Raw genomic sequence first — 22682 nt, forward strand, 5'->3', positions numbered from 1 at the left:
TACCACTCTGTCACGACCACAAACTTCCTAATGATGGTGACTGCATCTAAACGTGAATCAATAGCACCTTAAAATCAAGGGATGAAAAATAAACATGATTTATAAGAAGAAACCTAGGACAAAAGTCTCGCAGGTGAAAGTGAAATGGACAACATAAAGTCAGAGTGCGGTCTAGGTTCACAATCCCTCTAACATAGAATCCTATTACAGCGGAAACGTCCAAGACAAGGCAGTATGTATGGAGACATACTACCCTGGGCTACCTATTGACTTATTCGAGGATTCATTCCCAACACCATCGCCTGCCCGTCCACGTTCAACCTGCACATTTTAAAAGAAACATGCAGGGCTGAGTATTTGATATAATCAGTGAGCACATTGCCAAAAACAGTTTTGATTTTAATTGTCAAGCCACAGTTGAGAGATCACGGGGTTTTTATTTAAAAGGCCCGAGTCTCTAAATACTTTTCCTTTCATAAAGATTTTGATTGCGCAATCATATAACATAGATCTACCATATCTGAACATTGTGTGAACCGGGAATGTGGCCACATTCCACGACGGTCACTGGACCGGCCAACCCCTTTTGTTAGCTCACGGTCCCCTTATGTGTACACTAGTCCGAGTAGGGTTTGCGGCCCTACTGGGACCCGAATTCGATTTAGCATAAATTGGCATAGCCAAGCAGATAGGTAATCATAAAACAAAACATGGCATGACAACATACTTGAGCAAAAATTCGCATTTTCATACCGAAATCACATTTTGAAAGAATGCCCACCTCAAAAGCTAAAGCTCCTTCCGGAATTTCCTTAATTTGGTCTTAGATGACGTTCGAAGACGTCCCTTTAGGAAAATAAAAAGATACTTTATTAGATTTTGAGGTATCCATTAAGCTTAGACATGAATGCATCCTAAGTGCGATGATCATTTTATTCTTCTTTTAAAATTTTCTAGAAGAGTTCTAGAATTCTTGAATATGAATTAAATCAGTAGATTTAATTAAATTAGTAAAATTATTCACTTAACTAGAGGGTGCTACCTCCCATGCCATTTATGTAAACATACAAAAATTTGGCTCGAGGTCTAAATACTCGTTAGCGTATCGTAATTTCTTAAAATTAATCATTTGAGCACTCTTGCTAGTTTCCGGAAAAAAAAATTTAGACTTATCTTCGTGGAATTAATTTGTGGACTATTAATTAATTCATAACATATAAAGGCCCATGATTTAAAATAAATTCTTAGCCCATGCTTTAATTAATTAGTGGCCCAACCTATTACTAAAGAGGCCCGAAAAAAAAAGGGAGGCCCAATACCTAATTAATAAAAAGAATTGGCCCAAACTCCCTACCCTAACCATCGACCCCTCTCTCTTCCTCCTTCATTTCCAAAATTCCCCAATCACAAACCCTAAACTCTCCTCCCTCTTCTCTCTCGGCGACAACGCCGCCTGTTCCGCCGCCACCGCCTCGCGGCCGCCCTCATCGGTCGCCGTCCTCCGCCGCCTCCTCCGGCGGCGCTTCTCCTCCTCGGCGAAAACGCCATCAACCGCCCCTTTCCGTCCAGCACTCTCCCTCTCTCTCTCGGCTGAATTTGCCAGCGTCAGCCCGTCAGCTCTGTGCTCACGATTTCCGTCGAGCTCAGCGACACTATCGTCGGAGTCGCAGTGCCTCCTCGCCGTCTCCTTTCCCCCCCACAACTTCATCCCCTAAAATTGATTCCCTAAATTGAGAATGAGGAGCTGAGCCTCCATCCACTTCCTACGACCTCTCCGGCGCCGCTACCTCGATGGGAATTTCGGAGTTCCGTCAGCGCTGGCTCCCACACCGTCCTTCACTCCGCTACGGGAGCGGCAGCTCCTCTCGCCGCCGTCCCTTGTCGTTCGCCTCCTCCGTGAGGCAGCCACGACACTTACCGGAGGCTCACGCCCCCGCTTCCTCTGCGCTCCGGCGGGCGCTCTTCCTTCCCGGCGAATCAGTGGTGGAGAGGAGGCATCGCCTCCGTCGCGACGGCTCCACCTCGCCGTTCGCCGCTGCTCTGCGCCGAGCTTTCTCTCGCCGTCGAGCTCTTTCTCCATCAAGCTCTCCGGAAGGCAGCGATCTTTACTCGGCGGCGCCGACGCCAGCCGCCGCTGCCTCGCGCAGCTGCTCCAGCAGCGCCACCATTACAGCCAGTTCTCCGGAGCTTCGTTGTCATTCGATCGCACTAAGCTAAGCTTTCTAACTCCCATTATCTAGTTCATTATGTTGAGTTCATTTCTGGCAATAGCTTGTGGTAAAGAAGTTCTTGACTCTGGGGTGCTAAAGCTTTGATCCTCCTTAGGCAGTAGCTTATGATATTTCTTGTACTAAATTGTGTGATGTGGAAATCCTAAAGCTCTAAGTTCTTGAGTATGAGGTTCTAATATGATGCAGAGGGGAGTATCTTGATTACCTTGCTTGTGGATTCCTCTTGTTTGTTGAGATACTTCTAGGCTCACTCCCTTCACTCTCCTTGCTCCCGCTCTAATTCTCGACAATGTGTGTGGTCATAGTGTGGCAGTGAGGCTGATTGGAGAGGGTGTATATATATTGGAGTTTGTTGGGATTTTGGCAGAGATTAAATCTGGACTCTTTGGCTCCTTGCTAGCTATTCTTTTGGTGGTTTATGGAGTATGTACTCGTGAGAAATAAATGGTTGTTGTGCAATAGTTGTTGCAGGGCTGACTTGCCTTCTATGGCAAATCCTTGGTCCTCTATAACTAAAGGAAATGTTGTTTCTTTCCTTCAATTAATAGCCCCCTTTATTTTCTTTTGTTTCCTAGTCACTAAACTTGTCTTTACTTATCTTGTAGGTGAGAGGAAAAGCATGGCTGCCTTGCGGCTGCCTTGAGACGTGGGTCAGCTGCCCTGAGTCTCCGTCGGCTGCCTGGGCTCGGCGACTGCACGGATATGGCGCGGTGGTAGTGCGGCGTGGGCTCGGGAAAAGAAGTCCAAGTGCAAGCTACCCTAGACTTTATTTCCTTGAGCTTTTGGTTCATTCAAGAGTATTGTAATATTAATATCCCATCTCATCCTTTTTGTAAGACCATTATGAAATGCCAAAGAAACAAATTTTGGGCATTATGTGGATATTTTCTTTCGGGAACACTTGAATAGCATTCCTTTTTATTCCGCAACGTACATTAGTTGGTTTAGTTCGTTTGATTATTTCTTTAACTTTTACTTTGCAAATAACACTATTAAGTTCATCAAAGGCTCGAGTTCCATTTATTTTCACGAAACAAGAGAACGATAGATTTCTAGTTCGACGTTAACATACATGAAAAGATAATAAAAGAAGCGGGTGCTACAGAATGTGTTGAGATTCTGATATCCTTACCGTCTAAGAAGGTTGTATGAAACAAGACTGCATAGTATTTCCGAATTAAAAAAAAAGAAGAAGAAAACATTAGCATATATAAACATAAGAAATTTAATAGTAATAACAACTTGAGAGTCTAATTAATTACCCATGAGTTTGTTGCACTGGGGGCAGATGACAAGTTCGAATCCGTACAAGAGAGATTGGTGGATTTCAGACAGCGAAACGTTGTCCAAACGCTTAAATCCGGGCCATGAAGTCATCACTATGAGATCTAGTGTGCATAAATGTGGGACCTCAGATGCATTCAAGTGCCCTATCTTGATATAACCATATTTGGGAGGTGTGGATGAAAAATTAGAGGCACAATGACTAGCAACATCTGTAAAAGGTGATGACTTCTCCAGTGGATGTGGGCAGCTTACTAAATTAATATGGTTTGGTGTTGTTTCAGGAATTAGGTAAGGAAGAGTATGATGATCATCATAGATGATGTTTGAGGTACATCTGGTGGTGGTGAAATTATACATATATGCTGAAACGACGGGGAAAGAGCAGATGTCATCGATGTTAATGGAAGCATCAGCCAGCCTGATGGTGGAGTTATGGTAGTTGATTGCTTTGACATAGTAGTTTTGAGAGTTGAGAGAGATGGAGGTTACATTGTTTTCGCAGCGAAGCTCAAATCTGCGGTCGCCACAGTTTTTGGGGTCGTCGTTGAGGCGGAAAGGGGAGCTAATGTTGCTGAGGATGCCACATGAAGGGGTGCACTTTGCATCACAACATGGTACAAATGGAGTACTACTAATACAATCAACACATACGAACGTTTCATCATTGTTGATTCGTTCATAGTTGTCGTGACAGATCCAGAAAACAGAACTAATTATTCTTGACAACCTCGAACACCAGGCTATACTCTACTTGATAACGTAAGAAATTATTGGCATTTTTTGGTTTCATTCTCAACCATCCCATTTCGAATACTCAAGGATAATAAGTTGATTAGTTATGCATTTTCTTTCACTTAAATTTTTATTAATTATAGAAAGTGAAAGAAATATCATTGACTTCTTAATCAAATATCCTTGATTTGCAAGTTGAAATAGTCTCCTCATACTACCATGTTAGTGAAAGGTTCATCAATTATTGAATACTATTTCTCTTGCGTTGAGGTTGATTTTATGGATATATTCATTCAAGTTGCGTGTGTAAAAGTGTGACTTCGTAAAAGAATCTTAATTTAGTACTCCCTCCGGTTCTATAAAAAATGTCACACTTCCCTTTTTATTTTGTTCTATAAAAGATGTCACATTTCCTTTTTTGGTAAAATCTCCCTCTCACATTAAAATAAATATACAATCTTCTCTCTCCACCTAACATATAAAACAACTTCACCTAAAATCTCATGTCAATTCCCAAGTATGTTGTCTACTTATGGGATGGTGAGAGATAATTCAAACTATGGAATTACAAATCTTTGTAGAATAAGTCAAGAAATAATTAAATGATTAATATTTTTGCGAGCCTTAATGCATATTTAATTTATGGAGAATATATGGCTGGAAAACCATCATTAATTTCTTAATTGTTCAATAATCTCGGATTGCAGCAGATAGTGGCTAAATAAGATTCAAAAGGTACATTACTAATCGAATATTTTTTTCATCTCTTTCATTGACTTTTATTTAAATATCTTTAAAGGAAAGTGGCACAACTATTACTAAAAGTCTAAAACAAATAGTATATCTAGATAGCTCACCTATCTTGCGCCGAATGTTTAGCTTCGCTGATGCCCATCACTCCATCAGTAATTTAACGTTTTTAACTATTTCATTTCACCATTAACACAACATGGTGATTAACTAAATTCTAAATTTCTAATATTAAGATTTCTTTCTATAATATTAAATCCATTAACACAAAATGTACTTTGTAAGGGCCGAGGGCCATATTCTCACATTTGAAGTATTTTGTCGTGGTAAAATCACGACACATTTTAAGTTGGTGTACTATTAATGCATTTGCCTACAAATCATGAACCTTATGATTTTTTGTATTTATTGGCCTAGAGACTTCTTTATATTGATAAATAAACAGAAATTTAAAAGTTGAATTATGGTAAACTTAAACCGACCATATTAAATAGATTAATATCAATACAATGTCATGGTGAACTCAATGCAATATTATTTTTTTAATTAAATAGATTAATATCAGTGGACTTAAATAAGTAAATGTCAAATCGATAGAATTAAGTCCATTCGAAAAGTCGTAATCCTTCTATAAATACATATAGTGTAGCTCACAAGTCATAATAAATAGAGGGTGTTAAACGCAAACATATTTCACACTACGAAATATTCTAGTAGGCTATTAAACGAGGATGTAATGTGCGTTATGAGATCGCTAACTACGTCATGATTTACATATAGTAATATATAAATTGAAAATAATATCCATGATATGTTTAATGATACTTTTGGAATATTATCACAAGGGAGTGTTAGGGTGACACCACCTCTTAAAATAATATCATACCATCATTCCTAGTCAATCATTTGTACACGTGGACGAATAATAAACTGCCATGTGGCAAAAAAGGGTAAAAAACACGGCCAACAATATGCAACACTGTATACAACAATTTTTCTCGGCCAGCAATATTCAACACGCTATACAACAATCTATAGATTACTGTGTAGCATTTATAATATTGTTGTGTAGCTATTATAATATGGTTGTATATGTGGTGTCACAGGTGTTGTCATTTTAACACAAACATATTATCTCATATGTTATATTAAAATGTACATAATGACCTACGAAATTAATTAGAATGAAATATAACGCATAATCTTAAAAAAAATACTCAGATAATAATTAGTTAACAAACTCATGAGATTCAATAAATAAAAGTTGGTGGACTATTAAGACAGCTAGATTTGTTTTGCCTAGAATAATACACAAATCAAACCTTTTAAGCAAAGCCATTCATTTGTAAACCCATGATTGTTGTTTACACTTGAGTCTCGACAGTACAGATCGAAGCATCAACATGTTGAAGCAAGGAAACAGAATCAGAGGAACATGTAATTTCCGTTTGCTCAAGACCCACTCCAATTTGAGTCGATTGAGAAGGAATTTGCACACGTTCAACATCACCTCCCAGCATCTCTAATACCTTATTCATTGATGGGCGATCATCCGGACTCATCAGTATGCACCACAATGCAACTATGGTCATCTTTTTAACAATAATCTTTCTATTCTCATTCTCATCGTCACACTCCGCTTCTTCAATTTCAATATCCTTGCCTTGCTCGAAACAATCATATATCCAGTATGGAAAATACTGGCTGGAATGATCATTATTTCCTCTCAAGTCTCTCTTCAAGCCCACCATATCAATCAATAACATCCCAAAACTATACACATCAGCCTTGAAAGAAACTGGCCCCATACTTCTATTGATCAATTCAGGAGCGACATACCCTATAGTTCCTCTAGCTGTAGTCAAGGTCACTGTATCTTTACCCGTAGAGCAAAACTTTGCTAGCCCGAAATCAGATATTTTGGGTGTGAATTTATCATCCAAGAGTATATTATGAGGCTTGATGTCGAAATGCAGAATCTGGATGTTACAACCTCGATGCAAATACTCAATCCCACGAGCAACTCCAACTGCAATCTCAAACTTTGTGTCCCAATTCAAGGGCTTCATGTTTTCTCGATTGAAGAGGTATTTTTCAAGAGATCCATTGGACATGAAATCGAAGACAAGGGCAAGTTTGGAGCCATGCGCACAATATCCAACCAATTTGATAACGTTGACATGGTGTATCCTTCCAATAGTTGCGATTTCATTCATGAAGTCATTCTCTTTTCCTCCCGATTTCCCCAAGAGTTTTACTGCAACATCATGTCCGCTACGGAGCTTGCCTTTGTAAACTGAACCGTAACCTCCTTGACCTAGTTTATCTCGAAAACCTTTGGTCATTTTTTTGAGGTCCGTATAGGAGTACCTAATTGGGGCGAGTTTGTCGTCACTTTGTAGAAATGATTCTATATCTTCATATAAGGAGAGACGCCTTGTGCGGAATTTGTAAATCAAAAGCCGCACCACCAACGGGAAGGTGAAGACCCTTGATGCACAAATGATGGTGCTTAAGATAAAGGCTGAAAAAACATGGAAGAAACTCAAATCTTTGGTATGAATACAGTTGTTATTATCTTTTAGTAAAAAAAAATAAAATGAGAGCACACCAGGCAGTAGATAAGTCCGTAATCTGGCCGCATAAAAATCGAGTGCACCAGGCAGTAGATAAGTATAAGAACCTGATCCGACGACTCTGACCGCTGCAAGCACAACAAATTATACATCATAAGCCAAAACAAGAGTGAATATATATCGGTAACTTATATATATAAGGATTCTTACGTTGAATCACGGTGAAAAAGATAGATGGTGTATAATAGAAGAGCAATGATACAGCTGCGAATCCAAAGATGGTGAATACAGGAGGGCTTACCACTGCACATAACAGACCTGCAAATATTCATGTTTTTTTAGCAATCTTTTCATCATAAGTTGACTATTACTATCTTTATTCATATCAAAGCAATACAATCGGATATTTAACGATTCAAAGTGCGCACCTGCAATTATCAGAAGAATCGGGAGAATGCCTGCAGATATATTGAAGCACGCACAATTAACCTTCAGTTAATCATATCATAAAAAGAGATATAATACTATGAGACTGAGTGAAAACAGAGTGTACCAAATAAGAAGGATTCATGAATTGTCACTGCATATTTCCGAGTAAAAACGCATTAGCATATATAAAAACAGAAGAAATCTATTGACAAAGTAATCACAACTTGAGTAGTCTTACGCATGCTACACTCGGAGCAGAAGACAAGTTCAAATCCGTACAAGAGAGATTGGTGGATTTCAGACAACGAAACATTGTTCAAGTCTTTAAACTCCGGCCATGATGTCATCACTACAAGATCTAGTGTGCACAATTGTGGCAGCTCAGAGGCATTCATGTGTCCGACCTTGATATAAGCATACATATTAGTATTACGAAGATGGGGTGAAGAACTAGAGGCACAATGAGTAGTAACATCTGTGAAGAGGGAAGAATTCTTCAAAGGATTTGGGCAGCTAAAAAAATTAATAGGGTTTATTGTTGGCGAAACTCGGTAAGGAAAGGGATCGTGGCTATTGAAGATGCTAAAGGCATTTGGAGAAACAACAGGGAACGAGCAGATGTTGTCGTTAACAATGGACGCATCAACAAGCCTGATGGTGGAGTTTTTGTGGTCGATTGCTTTGACATAGTAGTTAGAGTTAGAAGAGATGTAGGCCACATTATTTTTGCAGCGTAATTCAAATCTGCGGTCGCCGCAGCTTTTGGGGTCGCCTTTGAGGCGGAAAGGGGAGCTAATGTTGCTGAGGATGCCACATGAAGAAGGGCTGCACTTTGCATCACAACATACTACTATTACAATCAACACATATGGAAAACATTTCATCATTTTGTTGTTTGATTTGATTCAGATTATGAACACATACTTTAATTCTTCTTCTCCACAACAATATTTGACTGAGTCTACTTCACTTAATCATTTATTAATTTTAAAGAAAGTGACAGAATTATAACTACTTCATCAATTCATGAATACCTTCATATCTTCAGTTGACTTTGGTTTTACGGATATTTGCAAGAAAAGTCAAGAAATTATTAGTAGTATTATGTATCAAGATGAGCTCAACTTAAGATTTTTTACATGAGATGAACCATATATATATAACACATGCACAATCAAATTCAACTATTGTTTTTTGCAAATAATAAGTTACTACATTGATTTGTTCAACATTTTTCCATCTTTCCTTTTCTTTGACTGTAATTTATTTATTTGGAAGGAAAGTGACACAACTATATCATTAAATCAAGTATCTATAGAAACAGTCTCATCTCCAAGGAGGAATTAAAATTCTAGCAGACCATATCTTGCGCCGCATGTTAAGCTTAGGTCAATCAATAATTGAACATTTTAATCTCTTTTATTTACCAATTGGTATCCCTGTCAAATCAACACGATCATAATGGATGAGTTGAAAAATAAATGTTTCGGCACATTATTTTATACATACAAAATGAATAATTTGTTGTTCACATAAATTGTGCACTACATAACTTAAATACATAAAGGAAAAGAGATGGAAATATTAAGACAGTCAGTCTAATTTCGTCACTTGATTTGTACGCTCAACAAACATATATACGAAGCATTGTTTTTAAACAAAGAGCAGTTGAGCTCTATTGCACTCACTCCATCACTCTTGAACACTAATCTCATCATCATGCTATAGTAAAGATACAGTATCTGTAAAACATGTAGTTTCGATTTGATCCACATTGATAAATGTTTGAGGAGATGGAGAATCGGGCACCTGAAGACGTTCAATATCACCTTCCAGCATCTGCACTACTTTATTCATTGATGGACGATCATTTGGACTCATCCGTATGCACCACAATGCAACTATCGTTATCTTGCGCACAAGCTTCCTTGTGCCTTCGCTATCCTCGATTTCATTTGCCTTTTCAACTTCAATATCCTTACCTTGCTCAAAGCACTCATATATCCAATTAGGAAAATATTGGCTAGAATCACAATTGTTTAATCTTAAGTCTCGGTTTAAGCCCACCATTTCCATCAATAGCATCCCGAAACTATACACATCAGCCTTGTAAGATACTGCACCGATACTTCTGTTGATAAGTTCAGGAGCAACATACCCTATGGTTCCTCTAGCAACAGTCATTGTAACAGTATTCTTATCCGTGGAGCAATACTTTGCTAGCCCAAAATCGGATATTTTGGGAATGAACTTATCATCAAGAAGAATATTATGAGGCTTGATATCAAAATGTAGAATTTGTATGTCACACCCTCGGTGCAAATACTCAATTCCCCGAGCTATTCCAACAGCAATATCAAACTTTGTCTCCCAAGTTATGGAATTTGATTTTTCTCTATTGAAGAGGTATTTATCAAGAGAACCATTAGGCATGAAATCTAAGACAAGGGCACGCTTGGAGCCTTCTGCACAATATCCAACTAATGTCACCACATTGACATGGTGTATCCTTCCAACAGTTGCGATTTCATTCATAAAGTCTTGTCCATTTCCTCCGGATTTTCCAAGCATTTTGACCGCTACATGATCGCCACTTCGGAGCTTTCCTTTGTAAACAGAACCGTAGCCTCCTTGACCTAATTTTTCTTGAAAACTTTTCGTCATTTTCTTTATGTCCGAATATGAATATCTAATTGATGTGATCTTGTTGTCACTTTGGAGGTAAGATTCGATTGTGTTGTACATGGACAAATGCCTTCTTCGGAATTTGTAGATCAATAGCCAGACTGCCAGAGGGAAAATGATGAATCTTGGTGCACAAATGATCATGGTTGAGACGAAGGCTGACATGATATGGAAAAAGAACAAGAAAATCACTATGGATTATAAGAAAAATACTAGTGCTATCTATGTCCATGAAAAATGGCTTTATGTATTTTAGTGTGACCACCAAAATTAGTCTTTATCCAGTTTCTCCATAAAGCGAGGTGCAATCCATTCTATTCACACTAGCAATATGTCAACTATATTTTCTTTCATAGTCCTCTTATTACTAATTTTACATTAAAATCATTGTCGTTCATTACCAAGACTATTATTTTTCTAGGATGAAGGTTGTAGCAATGTTTCTGAACTGAACAATTTCATGCATCAACAGTTTAAATTTTACACCACAAGTTAAAATAGTAAGTAAAGTATAAATTAGAGCGCACCAGTTGATAGTTGAATAGTCTCTCCAATCTCTGCAAGCATAAACATGATTAGCAATAAAGGATTAATGTGAAAAATATTACTATGTCCGTTTTATAAAAATAGAAATTTTTTAAAACGAGTGAATTTTAATGCACAATTAGTAAAGTAAGACAGAGAGAGAAAAAAAGTGATTAAAATATTGTTTGTGAAGAATGAGTGTCACTTTATTTTTAAGGGACAAATCAAAATGGAATTAGTTCCTATTTTTAAAGGACGGATGAAGTAATAAATAAAGGAAATGCAAGATCGATTTCTTACTGGAATAAACCATCAAGAAGCCTGTATAAGCTAATAGTCCTAAAATAGCGACGAATCCAATAATTGAAGTTATAGGAGGTGCACATAAAAGACCTGCAACGTGCATCATATGATTAAATGGAATAACATATTGAGTAATAATTTTGATATAGTTAGTGAAGCATAGATGGAGTGGGAGCGCACATGTAATGACCAGAAGAATAGGGATAAGACCTGCATATAACAATATAATGAGAATTATTCAATATAATGTGTGTTGGGTGTCGGTGGTGCACACTCGAACTCCACATTAGTATGATATTGTCCGCTTTGAGGTTTTGCTCTTGGGGTACTCCCCAAAAGGCCTCATACTAATGGAGTTCCGATGTGGGATATGGTTTGCCCTCTCAATGTGTATGTATCAAAAAGAATGAGGAAAACAAGTGTGAGAATCCTTACTGTAGAAGAAGACTCTAAATTTATCTGCATATTCCATGACAGAAAAAGGATTAGTACAGTACAAAAAAGTGTGATGAGATCAATGAATCTCTTACCCTGCAAACTCTCTGTTGCTGTGCACAAGGGGCATACGGTGAGTTCAAATCCATACAAGAGGGAGTCATGGATTTCTGAAAGCGAGACGTTGTTCGAATCCTTAAAATCCCAGGATGTCATCACTATCACCTCATCTCTGCACATCTTCTCTACACGTGAGACCTCCATGCTTCCAACTTTTACATAAGTATACTCTGAACCGGAGGGGCAACGAGTCGTGATATCTGTGAAGAGGGAAGAATTCTGCAACGGGTGCGGGCACCTCATCAAATGAAGATGGATTAAACGAAGAGGACTGAAATAACTCTCGGCAATGGAAGGAGGGCGGTTGGGATTGCCACGGCTGAATTGATAGGCATATGCGGAGACGGAGGGGAAAGAGCAGATGTCATTGGTGTTCACGAAAGCATCAACTAGCCTCACGGTGGAGTTGTCGTAGTTGATTGCTTTGACATAGTATTTGTGAGAATTGAGGGAGAAGAAGGTCACATTATTTTCACATGTTAATTCAAATCTGCGATCACTGCACTTTTTGGAATCGCCCTTGAGGCCGAAAGGGGAGCTGATATTGGCAAAGATGCCACAGGCGGAAGGGGTGCACTTTGCATAGCAAGATGGAAGGATATACAACAAAACAATCAGGAGAGGTGAATAATTCATCATTGTTGATGCATAGATTTTAATTCTGCACCAATTGATATGGAGTGTGGCACACAAGAGTCAACGGTGATTGGGTATTTTTTTCATCTCTTTAGTGTTTATTAATTTCAATAGAAAGTGACACGACTATTATTTAATCAAACAGATAATGTAGTCTAGCTAGTCTTCGTAAGAAATACAAAACTTAGAATAGTCACCAAGTCTTCGTAGGAAAAGTCGACGTAATATTATTTTGATTTTCATATACTACGATTTATGCATTAAAAAATACTATTAGCCCAGGAATTATATAACTGGGGTGATGAGTTTTGACCCATTTATAAATACAAACTTTAAGCCCATATTTTATTCTATAACCCAATATTTTTCTTCTGAGGATTGTGGCCCATAATTAATATATCACAAATGAAGGCCCAAAGAAGTAATCCAAAACCATAAACTCATCTTTATAAAATCTCAATTTATTAGTGAATTCATGTTTTCTAAAATAAATAAAATTATGGCATGAGAGACGAGTTCACTAGTTTATGATCATGGTTGGGAGGGGTGCATAAGAAAATATTAGCAGGTATTCATTAATCCCATTTTATTACCATACGTATATACATATATAAATTATCTGATAAATTAAGATACATGAAGTTTATATTATGTAAAGAATAAGTACTTCCTTAATAGAGTGATCAATTAGCCGTCACAAATTAAGACCAAATCTTAGTCATTAAATTAGGAGATCTAATAGTTAAAATAATGTTATACGAATTAGATTTTAAACTAAAAAAATTATTAAATAAACTCAAAAGAGTATTAATGTCAATTCTCTCTCATCAAAATCATCTTAAAACTTTAAAATAACGTAACTCTCTCGATTTAAATTATTTTTTCAAAAAAAATATATCAAATTAAAAATAATTTTATAAGGATTCCAACGAGATCTCAATTGCATATGTTCCGACGATGTTCGAGTGATGAAATTTGATAAATTATATTTCAATTTTCATACATATTGATTAGCAGAGTTTATCAATAAATTCAAAAAATCTCAATATAGTGTGTGCAAAATCTCAATATAGTGTAGGTAAATATCAATAAAAATGTTTGATATTTTCATATCCTTGATATTTTCATATCCTTAATATTTGTAATATACTATGTTGATATAAAAAACACCCACAAAAATTATCACATAATATTTGTAATATACTATGTTGATATAAAAAACACCCACAAAAATTATCACATGATAACATAATGACGATATTATTCTTTTGTTGATATTTTGTCTACTAGTATTTAATAAAATTTGTGAGCTTTAATCTTATTCACTTATTTCAAAATCTAAGAGTGTAATTTAGTCTTAATTTAAAATTATAGTGTTATAAGCACTAGAAGACGACTGAATACTTCCCCGCAAAAAGTTGACATAAATTCAGATGATCCTAATAAATAGCCAAGGAATTCCATACCTAGGATAATGAACTTTGATCCATTTACATATAATTTGGTCCTTATAATTTTAATTTGTGGCTCAGTGATAATCCAATAACACAAAATATTCTTTTGGGCCGAGGCCCATATGCTAACATCACAAATCACAACCCAAAGTTATAAATACAAGACACCAAACACATTTTACTAAACTCAATTTATTAGAGCATGGAGCACATACATATAAACCTAAATACTAGGACATTTTACAACATTTAGGCGATTTAGGACTATATGCTATGCAATTATTCAACTATAATCTCAACACTGGTTGAAGCATCATCATGTTCCAGCAATGATACTGAATCAGTGGAACATGTTTGATCTACGGTGGCTTGAATAGATTGTGAAGGATACTCAGGAATCATTATACGTTCAACATCACCTTCCAACATTTCCAACACTTTGTGCATTGATGGACGATTATCTGGATTCATCTGTATGCACCATAATGCAACTATTGTCATCTTCCGACCAAATTTCCTCCAACTATCATCATCGTTTTCATCCTCACCACCATTCACAACTTCCATATCCTTCCCTTGATTGAAGTAGTCATATATCCAATACGGAAAATATTGACTAGAATTGTCGTTGTTCCCTATCAAGTCTTTCTTCAAACTCACCATTTCCATTAACAACATCCCAAAACTATACACATCAGCCTTGTAAGAGACTGCTCCAATACTTCTACTAATCAGTTCAGGGGCAACATATCCTATAGTTCCTCTAGCAGCAGTCACAGTCACAGTGGTTTTATCAGTTGAGAAAAACTTTGCTAGCCCAAAATCTGATATTTTCGGGATGAAGTTATCATCAAGAAGTATGTTATGAGGCTTGATGTCAAAATGCAAGATTTGAACATCACACCCTCGGTGCAGATACTCAATCCCACGAGCAACACCAACTGCAATCTCAAACTTCGTATCCCAACTCAATGAGATCGTACTGTTTCTATTGAAAAGATATTTATCAAGGGAACCGTTGGGCATGAAATCATAGATAAGTGCACGTTTGGAGCCGTATGCACAATATCCAACGAGTTTCACCACATTGACATGGTGGATCCTTCCAATAGTTGAAATTTCATTCATGAAGTCTTGTCCACTTCCTCCAGATTTTTTAAGTAATTTGACTGCTACATGAAAGCCACTTCGGAGCTTCCCTTTGTAAACAGATGCGTAGCCACCTTCACCCAGTTTGTCTTGAAAGCCTCCGGTCATCTTCTTAATGTCTGAATATGAATATCTAATTGGCATGAGTTCATTGTCACTTCTTAAGAAGCTTTCTATACTTTTATACATAGACATGTGTCTTCTCCGAAATTTCTTGATCAAAATCCACATAGCAACAGGAAAAAGGATAAACCTTGGTAGCAAGAAGATAAATTCTGCGATGACAAGGGGAAAAAATACATAAATGCTGTACAAGTTTCTGTTTACGTTTATAAGGAACAAAAAAATATGCACGATGCATGTGTAATAATATTTGAAGCGTAATATAACTACGTGTTTAATAAAATTACAAATAAATACGAGATGTGTAATGAAATTTGAAGCATAATATAAATAAGTTGTAACGTTTTAGTAAGTAGGAATTCTAGCATTATATATAGTGAAATTGGCCTCTAATATCATGAATTTTGCCCAAATTTTGGTTTTTTCCATGAACTTTCAAATTAGTACCATAAATCATGAACTTTCAGATTGGTTTGGCATTTCCCACGGTAGATCAAGAATAAAATCTGGCTAGTTTATATGGCATTTTAAATCCTATTTAGTAGAATTCGAGGGGCATGTCATGTTGACATATCTATTTAGAATATTAAAGACAATACTACTTTTATTTAACAAAATAAAATTCTAAAAATAAAGAAAACAAAATAAATTTAATAAAAACACAAAGAATTCAATTAGAAACACACACTAGTGATGCTACGCTACAAAAATTAAAACTCAAAATCTTGTTTCTCTCTTTCACAAACGCTAGGAACACATTTTAGGAAATTTCTTCAAAATTCTTGGATTATTGGGGAAATATCAAACCAATCTGAAAGTTTATGATTTATGGTACTAATTTATAAGTTTATGGGAAAAATCAAAATCTGAGCAAAGTTCATGATATTAGGGATCAATTTCCCTTATATATGTGGTTCCATAAGTATTTGTATTGCATTTTTGTTTTTACTGTTATTTATTTTATATATATACTGTAGCACTCTATGTTTTTGTAATATCTAGTTCAGTTTTAAATTTGTAATTCTGTAAGTAATATATTAGATAGATTACGCATGAGTTTTGTTTACCCATTAATTATGATTAGCAATTTAGCATTTACATCCATATATTTCCTTTTCCTTTTTACTTAGTCCAACTATCAAGATAACAAGGGGAAATGAAGATTGTGATCTTGAAAATCTACAAAATCCCATTTTTAGTGATTTTTAATATTTTTGGATTTGGAAATATTGGTTAAAATAACCTGAATAATACTCCATCCGTTCCACAGTAATAGAGTCATTTTGTCATTTTAGTACGTTTCATAATAATAGAGTCATTTCCCTTTTTAGTAAAAGTTAACACATTTTTCCACGCCTACTTTACTCTCTCTTACTTTTTTCTCTCTTTATCTCTCTACCTTTTTTCATTTTCCACTATATTCTCACTTTACTTAACTCACCTAACACAATTTTTCTTAATCTCCGTGCCGAAAAGAAACGTCTCCGTTACTTAGAACGGAGGGAGTAGTAAATAGAACAATTATTTAGGGAGGATTTATTGAGTACTCCTTCCGTTCCATAGTAATAGAGTCATTTTGTCATTTTGGTACGTTCCATAATAATAGAGTCATTTCCTTTTTTAGTAAAAATCAACACATTTTTCCACATCTACTTACTCTCTCTTACTTTATTATCTCTTCATCTCTCTACCTTTTTCATTTACAATTTTACTTTGCCTTTACTTCACTTAACTAATACTACAATTTTTCTTAATTTTCGTGCCGAAAATAAACGCCTCCATTAGTATTAGTATGGAACGGAGGGAGTAGTAAGTAGTGCATATATATAAAACAAGGAGCGCACCGATTACTAATTCAATGCCAAGTCCTTGAGCAGCTAGGATATTGTAGCCTGCACGCACATTGTAGCCAAATAAAATTTAGAAATGAATTTAAAAATAAACATTAAAAAATCATTTTAGTTCATGAGGGTGAGAGAGTAAATTTAAAGTAAAAAATTAGATCGATATATGCATAAACAAGAGATTCCAATTCAGATGCTTCTTTTTATTCATGGAAATTATGTGTTTATGTATCCATTAAAAGTAAGGATTCTTACTGATTGTGTCGTAATATAAAAAGTAAGTTCGAAGTAAGGCCATTGATACAGCGGCGATTCCAATGATGGTGAATATAGGAATGCTTAGAATTGCACATAGCACACCTGCAATATTTCTCAATTTAAGTTTAAAAAAGATGATCGAACAATTGATAGCTAATATAACGGAGTTTAGTCGATTTTTTTTTTATTTCCCCACAAACTTAAAGTGATTGAAAAAACTGAAGGGATTTTACATTTTCCCCACAAAATTTCATGGATCGAAGGGAGTATAATTTAGGATAATTTTATTTATTTGAATTTTAGCAATCAGTTGTCCATATAAGCAGGATCTCACCTAGAATGAGTAGTGGAAGTGGGCGAAGCATCAGTTGTGTAGATATATGATGGAGGTTCTTACCTAGAATAATATAAAAACACAAAATGATTAGATATTAAACATTGGTATTTCTATGATTCTTACGGTCTTACCCAACTGGAGTAAGGGATCAAACCATAATTTCCTGTTGCTGTCGAAGATGAGTTCAAATCCATACAAGAGAGAGTGGTGGATTTCTGAAAGAGATACATTGTTATGATCATGAAACTCCCACGACGTCATCGCTATGTGATCTAGTCCGCACAGATGCGGTAGCTCTGAGGCATTCATGTGTCCGACCTTTATATACGAATATCTATCATTCATTCCAGAACATTTAGTAGAAATGTTGGTGTAGAGGGATGAATTCTTCATGGGATTAGATTTAGGGCAGCTCATCAAATTGATAGGGGTGGCTTTATAATCATGTATATTGACAGAATATGGGATTCGGTAATGGTAATCATCGTAAAAGGCATAATTATAATCAGCAGAAGAGATGGGGAAAGAGCAGATGTTGTGATTGTTGAGGGAAGCATCAGCCACTCTGATGCTGGAGTTTTGGTAGTCGATGGCTTTGACATTGTAGTTTCGAGAGTTGAGAGAGATGGAGGTTAGATTGTGGTGACAGGTTAATATGCGATAGCCGCAGTGGGTGGGATCGCCCTTGAGGCGAAAAGGGTAGCTGATGTTACGAATAACTCCACACGAAGAAGGAGTGCAGAGAGGATTAGCAAGAGAGAAATGAGCTAATACTCCATTTTATAAGTTCAAAAATAATAATCCCTCCGTCCCTCTGTTTTGGTGACTTAATTTTCTTTTTAAGTCAATATTATACTCCATTCAATCCATAACAGTAGAATCAATTTGCCATTATAATAAGATAGTAGGTAACAAAAATGTAGTTCACTCTTAACATTATCAAGGCACATTGGATAATGAGATAAATTTGGAAAAACTAAATGATTTGGCATATAAATAGAGGTTGTGTGAGTGAGCTTATATATTTTGCCTTATTGGTAGGTGACTTACATTAATAAGCTATGATCACATCTCACAAGCTCATCATCATCCTCACCACTTTGATTCTCTCACTCCATTTCTTCCATTTTGCTGATGCAAAGAAGTGCATTCCTCCTTCTGCCTGTGGTGCTATTCGCAATATCAGCTACCCTTTCGGCCTCAAGAGCAACTGCGGCCATCCCGAATATGAACTAACATGTGAAAACAATGTCACATTCCTCTATCTAAACTCTATAAAATACAATGTCAAACATATCAACTACCAAAACACCACTATTAGGCTGGTTGATGCTTCCATAAACAATGATACAATCTGCTCTTTTCCTACCCATTCATCATATCCCCACGACTTCATCCCTCGATCTTTTTCTGATCCCTATCATGAATTAATGTCTGTTAACTTGATTAGCTGCCCCAATCCGATCAACAATTCTTCCCTCTTCATAGACATAACTCAAGATTGTGCCTCTAATTTATCACATCCAAGATTTAGTTATGTAAATGTTGTGCGCGTCACGGCCTCAGAGGTGCCACATCTGTGTGATGTAGATCTAAGTGTCATGATATCGGGACGGGGATTGATGGATCCGATGAATGCTTCTCTTCCAGAAATCCACCAATCTCTCTTGTATGGCTTTGAACTCCACTTCATGTACGCTTATATCGATGTACCATCAACAGCATGGGATAGGAAAGCCAATCTTGTTAATTAAGAATGTTATTAATTAAGATATTCTGTATAATTTCATATTTCTTGAAAATGCAGAGGATCTCTTGGGCCTCTTATCAGGAGCTGATCGTAAGGATAAACACTTTCAATTCTAACAACATACTACTCTATAACTGTCTGTCTTTTAATGATTATAATTTATATGCAGGCTATCTGCTGTTTCTTCTGGCCATTCTAGGTGCCCACTTAACATTTTTTTCAATTTTATCACATCAATCAAGAAGAGAGATATCTAATTTTGTGAAACAAATTTCAGTTATCATAATTGCAGGGTTAAGCCTTCCCGTGACAATCATAATCGTAATTACTTGTGTACCATTACTCTTATTTACTTCCCTTTGGAGAGATACACAAAACTTTTGGGTAGATATACAAGAACGTAAGAATCTTTAATTTCATTTTTTTTCTGTTTAGTCTATTAATTTTTCTAATGTTCTGTTTTAATTCGCAGAATTCTACTATCAGGCTCTGGGAGACTCTAATTACATTGCATTCATTGGTACGCTTTCTCAATTTATGTTGGAGTTGTAACTATTTTAAATTCTAGTAATTAATTAGTGAGATGACTTTGAATTCATGTCTCCTTTATTATATGTTGTGTTTATGTATGCACTGCAGCGTTTGTGGTGAGTTGTGTGGCAATTACAGTTTGTTTAACAGCTGTACTAAACCCCCTTCTAGTAATAATCATCGGATCTGGAGTTGGATCGGTGCTCTTGGTTATTTACATTCACAACTGTAAGAATTTTCCATTCATTTTATTGATCATCCCTTCTTTTACTTTAAAAGTTCACTTTTTTTTTGGTATATAGCTGGTGAACGTGTATGGCAAACTTATATCGAGCTCCCAGGTGAAGTTGAAGAGCTCGTGGTCCCTGGTGCGCTCTATATTTATGTTAAATTACCATTCAATATTATAATATGCATCAATTTTCCTTTCATTTCTGTTTCATCCAAGTTTTTTGGCCTTATCACAATATGTATTTTGTTTTGTTTTTCCGTGTTATCTCAGCCCTCATCTTTGGAATCATTATCTGGACTCAAAGGATAATCATTTGTCCTTTGGTATTCGGGCTATTGATCTACAAATTCCGGAGAAGGCGATTGTCGTTATTTGAGGGAGTAGAGTCATTCCTACAAAGTGACAATAAACTCGTGCCAATAAGGTATTCCTACTCGGACATAAAGAATATGACTAAGAATTTTAAAGATAAACTAGGACAAGGAGGCTTCGGTTCTGTTTACAAGGGAAAGCTTCGAAGTGGCAATCTTGTAGCAGTCAAATTGCTCGGAAAATCCGGAGCAAACGGGAAAGACTTCACCAATGAAATTGCAACTATTGGAAGGATCCATCATGTAAATGTTGTCCAACTTGTCGGATATTGTGCTGAAGGATCCAAGCGAGCCCTCGTTTTTTATTTCATGCCAAATGATTCCCTTGACAAGTACGTCTTCAATCCAGAAAAAGCCTCTTCATTGGATTGGGATATGAAATTCAAGATTGCAATTGAAGTGGCTCGAGGGATGGAGTATTTGCACCATGGTTGTGACAACCAAATCTTACATTTTGACATCAAACCTCATAATATACTTCTTGATAATAAGTTCGTCCCAAAAATATCAGATTTCGGGCTGGCGAAATTATGCGCTGCAAACAAAGAGGCAGTGACATTGACGGCTGCCAGAGGAACCATAGGGTATGTTGCTCCTGAACTTATCAATAGAAGTATTGACGGCTGATGTGTATAGTTTCGGGATGTTGTTGATGGAAATGGCAAACTTAAACAAACACTTGATAGGGAATAATGACAAATCTAGTAAGTATTTTCCAAACTGGATTTACGACCACTTGAACTAAGATAGTGACATTGACATTGGAAATGTTGATGAAAATGACGATAGAAACATTGGTTGTAAGATGACTATTGTTGCATTATGGTGCATACAAATGGATCCAAACAATCGTCCATCAATGAATAAGGTGCTGGAGATATTAGAAGGTGATGTTGAACATCTGCAAACTCCGAATTATCCAGCCTATATGGCAGGAAATGTGGAAGAAAGTTGGGCTACAGATTCAAATGCTTCGTTATCATTGTTGCATGATGATAATAGTAGCAACATTATTGAGATTATTAGTAATGCTTGATATATATTTGTGTTGTCATCTATTTTTACTTGAAACAAGTTCCTCTGATTGTGTATTTGTGATATGTTTATATTCAGATGTAACATGAAGTGAATTACCATATTATTGGCTAGTTATTTATTTCCATGGTCTTGTGAATTATAATTGAAGAATTCTTTATTCATCCTATATATATAACTAGTTGGGTACCAAGAGGTGAGAATTGATGTGAACGGTTTTCTAACATAGTTGGAATATTATATGATTTCTTAATCATTGGTAGTTAAGCTCTAAATATATATTTTTTGAGGGGGGGTGTATTTATGCCGAAGTTACTAAATTATGATTTTCATCTGGATTGGCCCAGCCCCATTTCATTATTTTTAATTTAATGTTTGAGGCCCATATCAAAAATCTTACTCCAGGAAAAGAAAATTTAGATCTCATCGCAGAATGGAGAGATACACTACACGTCTACATGGCCCCGAAAGATGGCATCTGTTACTGATTTAATGTCCCACATTGGTCGTGAGAGCAAATGATGTAGGGTTTATAGACTAAATGGACTCTCTTTCATAACAAGCTAGTCATTTGAAATAAGTTATCTTGTTTGATATGTAACATTAGTGCGCTTTTATTATTGATATAGCCCAAACGGCTTGAAATGGTGGCGAACAAAGAACTCGCCATCAACAAAAACTCGGAGGAGTGGTGGCCTAGCATCGCCATCAACAAAAACTCGGAGGAGTGGTGGCCTAGCAAAGAACCAGACGTGATCAACAAGAACATTGATCTATTTAGTGTCTCTCCTAAAAGACTAGTCTTTTGGAATGAGGTACCAAACGCGACCAACGAGAACATTGGTCTATTTAGTCTCTCTCCTAAAAGACTACCAAAAGACTAGTCTTT

The 22682-nt window shown here is 36.3% G+C and overlaps 4 protein-coding genes and 2 pseudogenes across 5 annotated transcripts; 2 read left to right on the plus strand and 4 right to left on the minus strand.

The window, feature by feature from the left end:
* Positions 1-3423: 3423 nt before the first annotated feature.
* LOC148930861 (uncharacterized) lies at positions 3424-4198 on the minus strand (annotated as a pseudogene).
* Positions 4199-6242: 2044 nt separating this feature from the next.
* LOC125210089 (uncharacterized) lies at positions 6243-8892 on the minus strand. The gene is made up of 6 exons (XM_048109668.2): positions 8244-8892; positions 8130-8156; positions 8005-8034; positions 7787-7894; positions 7612-7704; positions 6243-7524 (listed from the first exon to the last, which is right to left on the minus strand). The coding sequence occupies exons 1-6, from the start codon at positions 8890-8892 to the stop codon at positions 6365-6367; spliced, it is 2067 nt and encodes a 688-aa protein (XP_047965625.2). The 3' UTR covers positions 6243-6364.
* A 628-nt stretch (positions 8893-9520) lies between these two features.
* LOC125210090 (LEAF RUST 10 DISEASE-RESISTANCE LOCUS RECEPTOR-LIKE PROTEIN KINASE-like 2.1) lies at positions 9521-12795 on the minus strand. Its single transcript, XM_089069343.1, has 5 exons — positions 12049-12795; positions 11954-11977; positions 11516-11728; positions 11218-11247; positions 9521-10848 (listed from the first exon to the last, which is right to left on the minus strand). The coding sequence occupies exons 1-5, from the start codon at positions 12710-12712 to the stop codon at positions 9728-9730; spliced, it is 2052 nt and encodes a 683-aa protein (XP_088925469.1). The 5' UTR covers positions 12713-12795; the 3' UTR covers positions 9521-9727.
* A 1607-nt stretch (positions 12796-14402) lies between these two features.
* LOC125210674 (putative LRR receptor-like serine/threonine-protein kinase At1g56140) lies at positions 14403-18824 on the minus strand. Its single transcript, XM_089066631.1, has 4 exons — positions 18803-18824; positions 18011-18641; positions 17578-17650; positions 14403-15675 (listed from the first exon to the last, which is right to left on the minus strand). The coding sequence occupies exons 1-4, from the start codon at positions 18822-18824 to the stop codon at positions 14443-14445; spliced, it is 1959 nt and encodes a 652-aa protein (XP_088922757.1). The 3' UTR covers positions 14403-14442.
* A 101-nt stretch (positions 18825-18925) lies between these two features.
* On the plus strand, positions 18926-20024 carry LOC148930862 (LEAF RUST 10 DISEASE-RESISTANCE LOCUS RECEPTOR-LIKE PROTEIN KINASE-like 2.1). The gene is made up of 3 exons (XM_089067450.1): positions 18926-19714; positions 19794-19823; positions 19902-20024. The coding sequence occupies exon 1, from the start codon at positions 18936-18938 to the stop codon at positions 19626-19628; it is 693 nt and encodes a 230-aa protein (XP_088923576.1). The 5' UTR covers positions 18926-18935; the 3' UTR covers positions 19629-19714; positions 19794-19823; positions 19902-20024.
* A 110-nt stretch (positions 20025-20134) lies between these two features.
* Positions 20135-21864, plus strand: LOC125216204 (rust resistance kinase Lr10 pseudogene; annotated as a pseudogene). Its single transcript, XR_016136586.1, has 4 exons — positions 20135-20144; positions 20264-20383; positions 20458-20523; positions 20658-21864. The product of XR_016136586.1 is annotated as a rust resistance kinase Lr10 pseudogene (transcript).
* The last annotated feature ends 818 nt before the right edge of the window (positions 21865-22682 follow it).

Source organism: Salvia hispanica, chromosome 3 (genome assembly GCF_029641045.1).
Source record: "Salvia hispanica isolate PSC_SH4W2 chromosome 3, Shi_PSC_v1, whole genome shotgun sequence".
Classification (NCBI taxonomy): Eukaryota; Viridiplantae; Streptophyta; class Magnoliopsida; order Lamiales; family Lamiaceae; genus Salvia; species Salvia hispanica.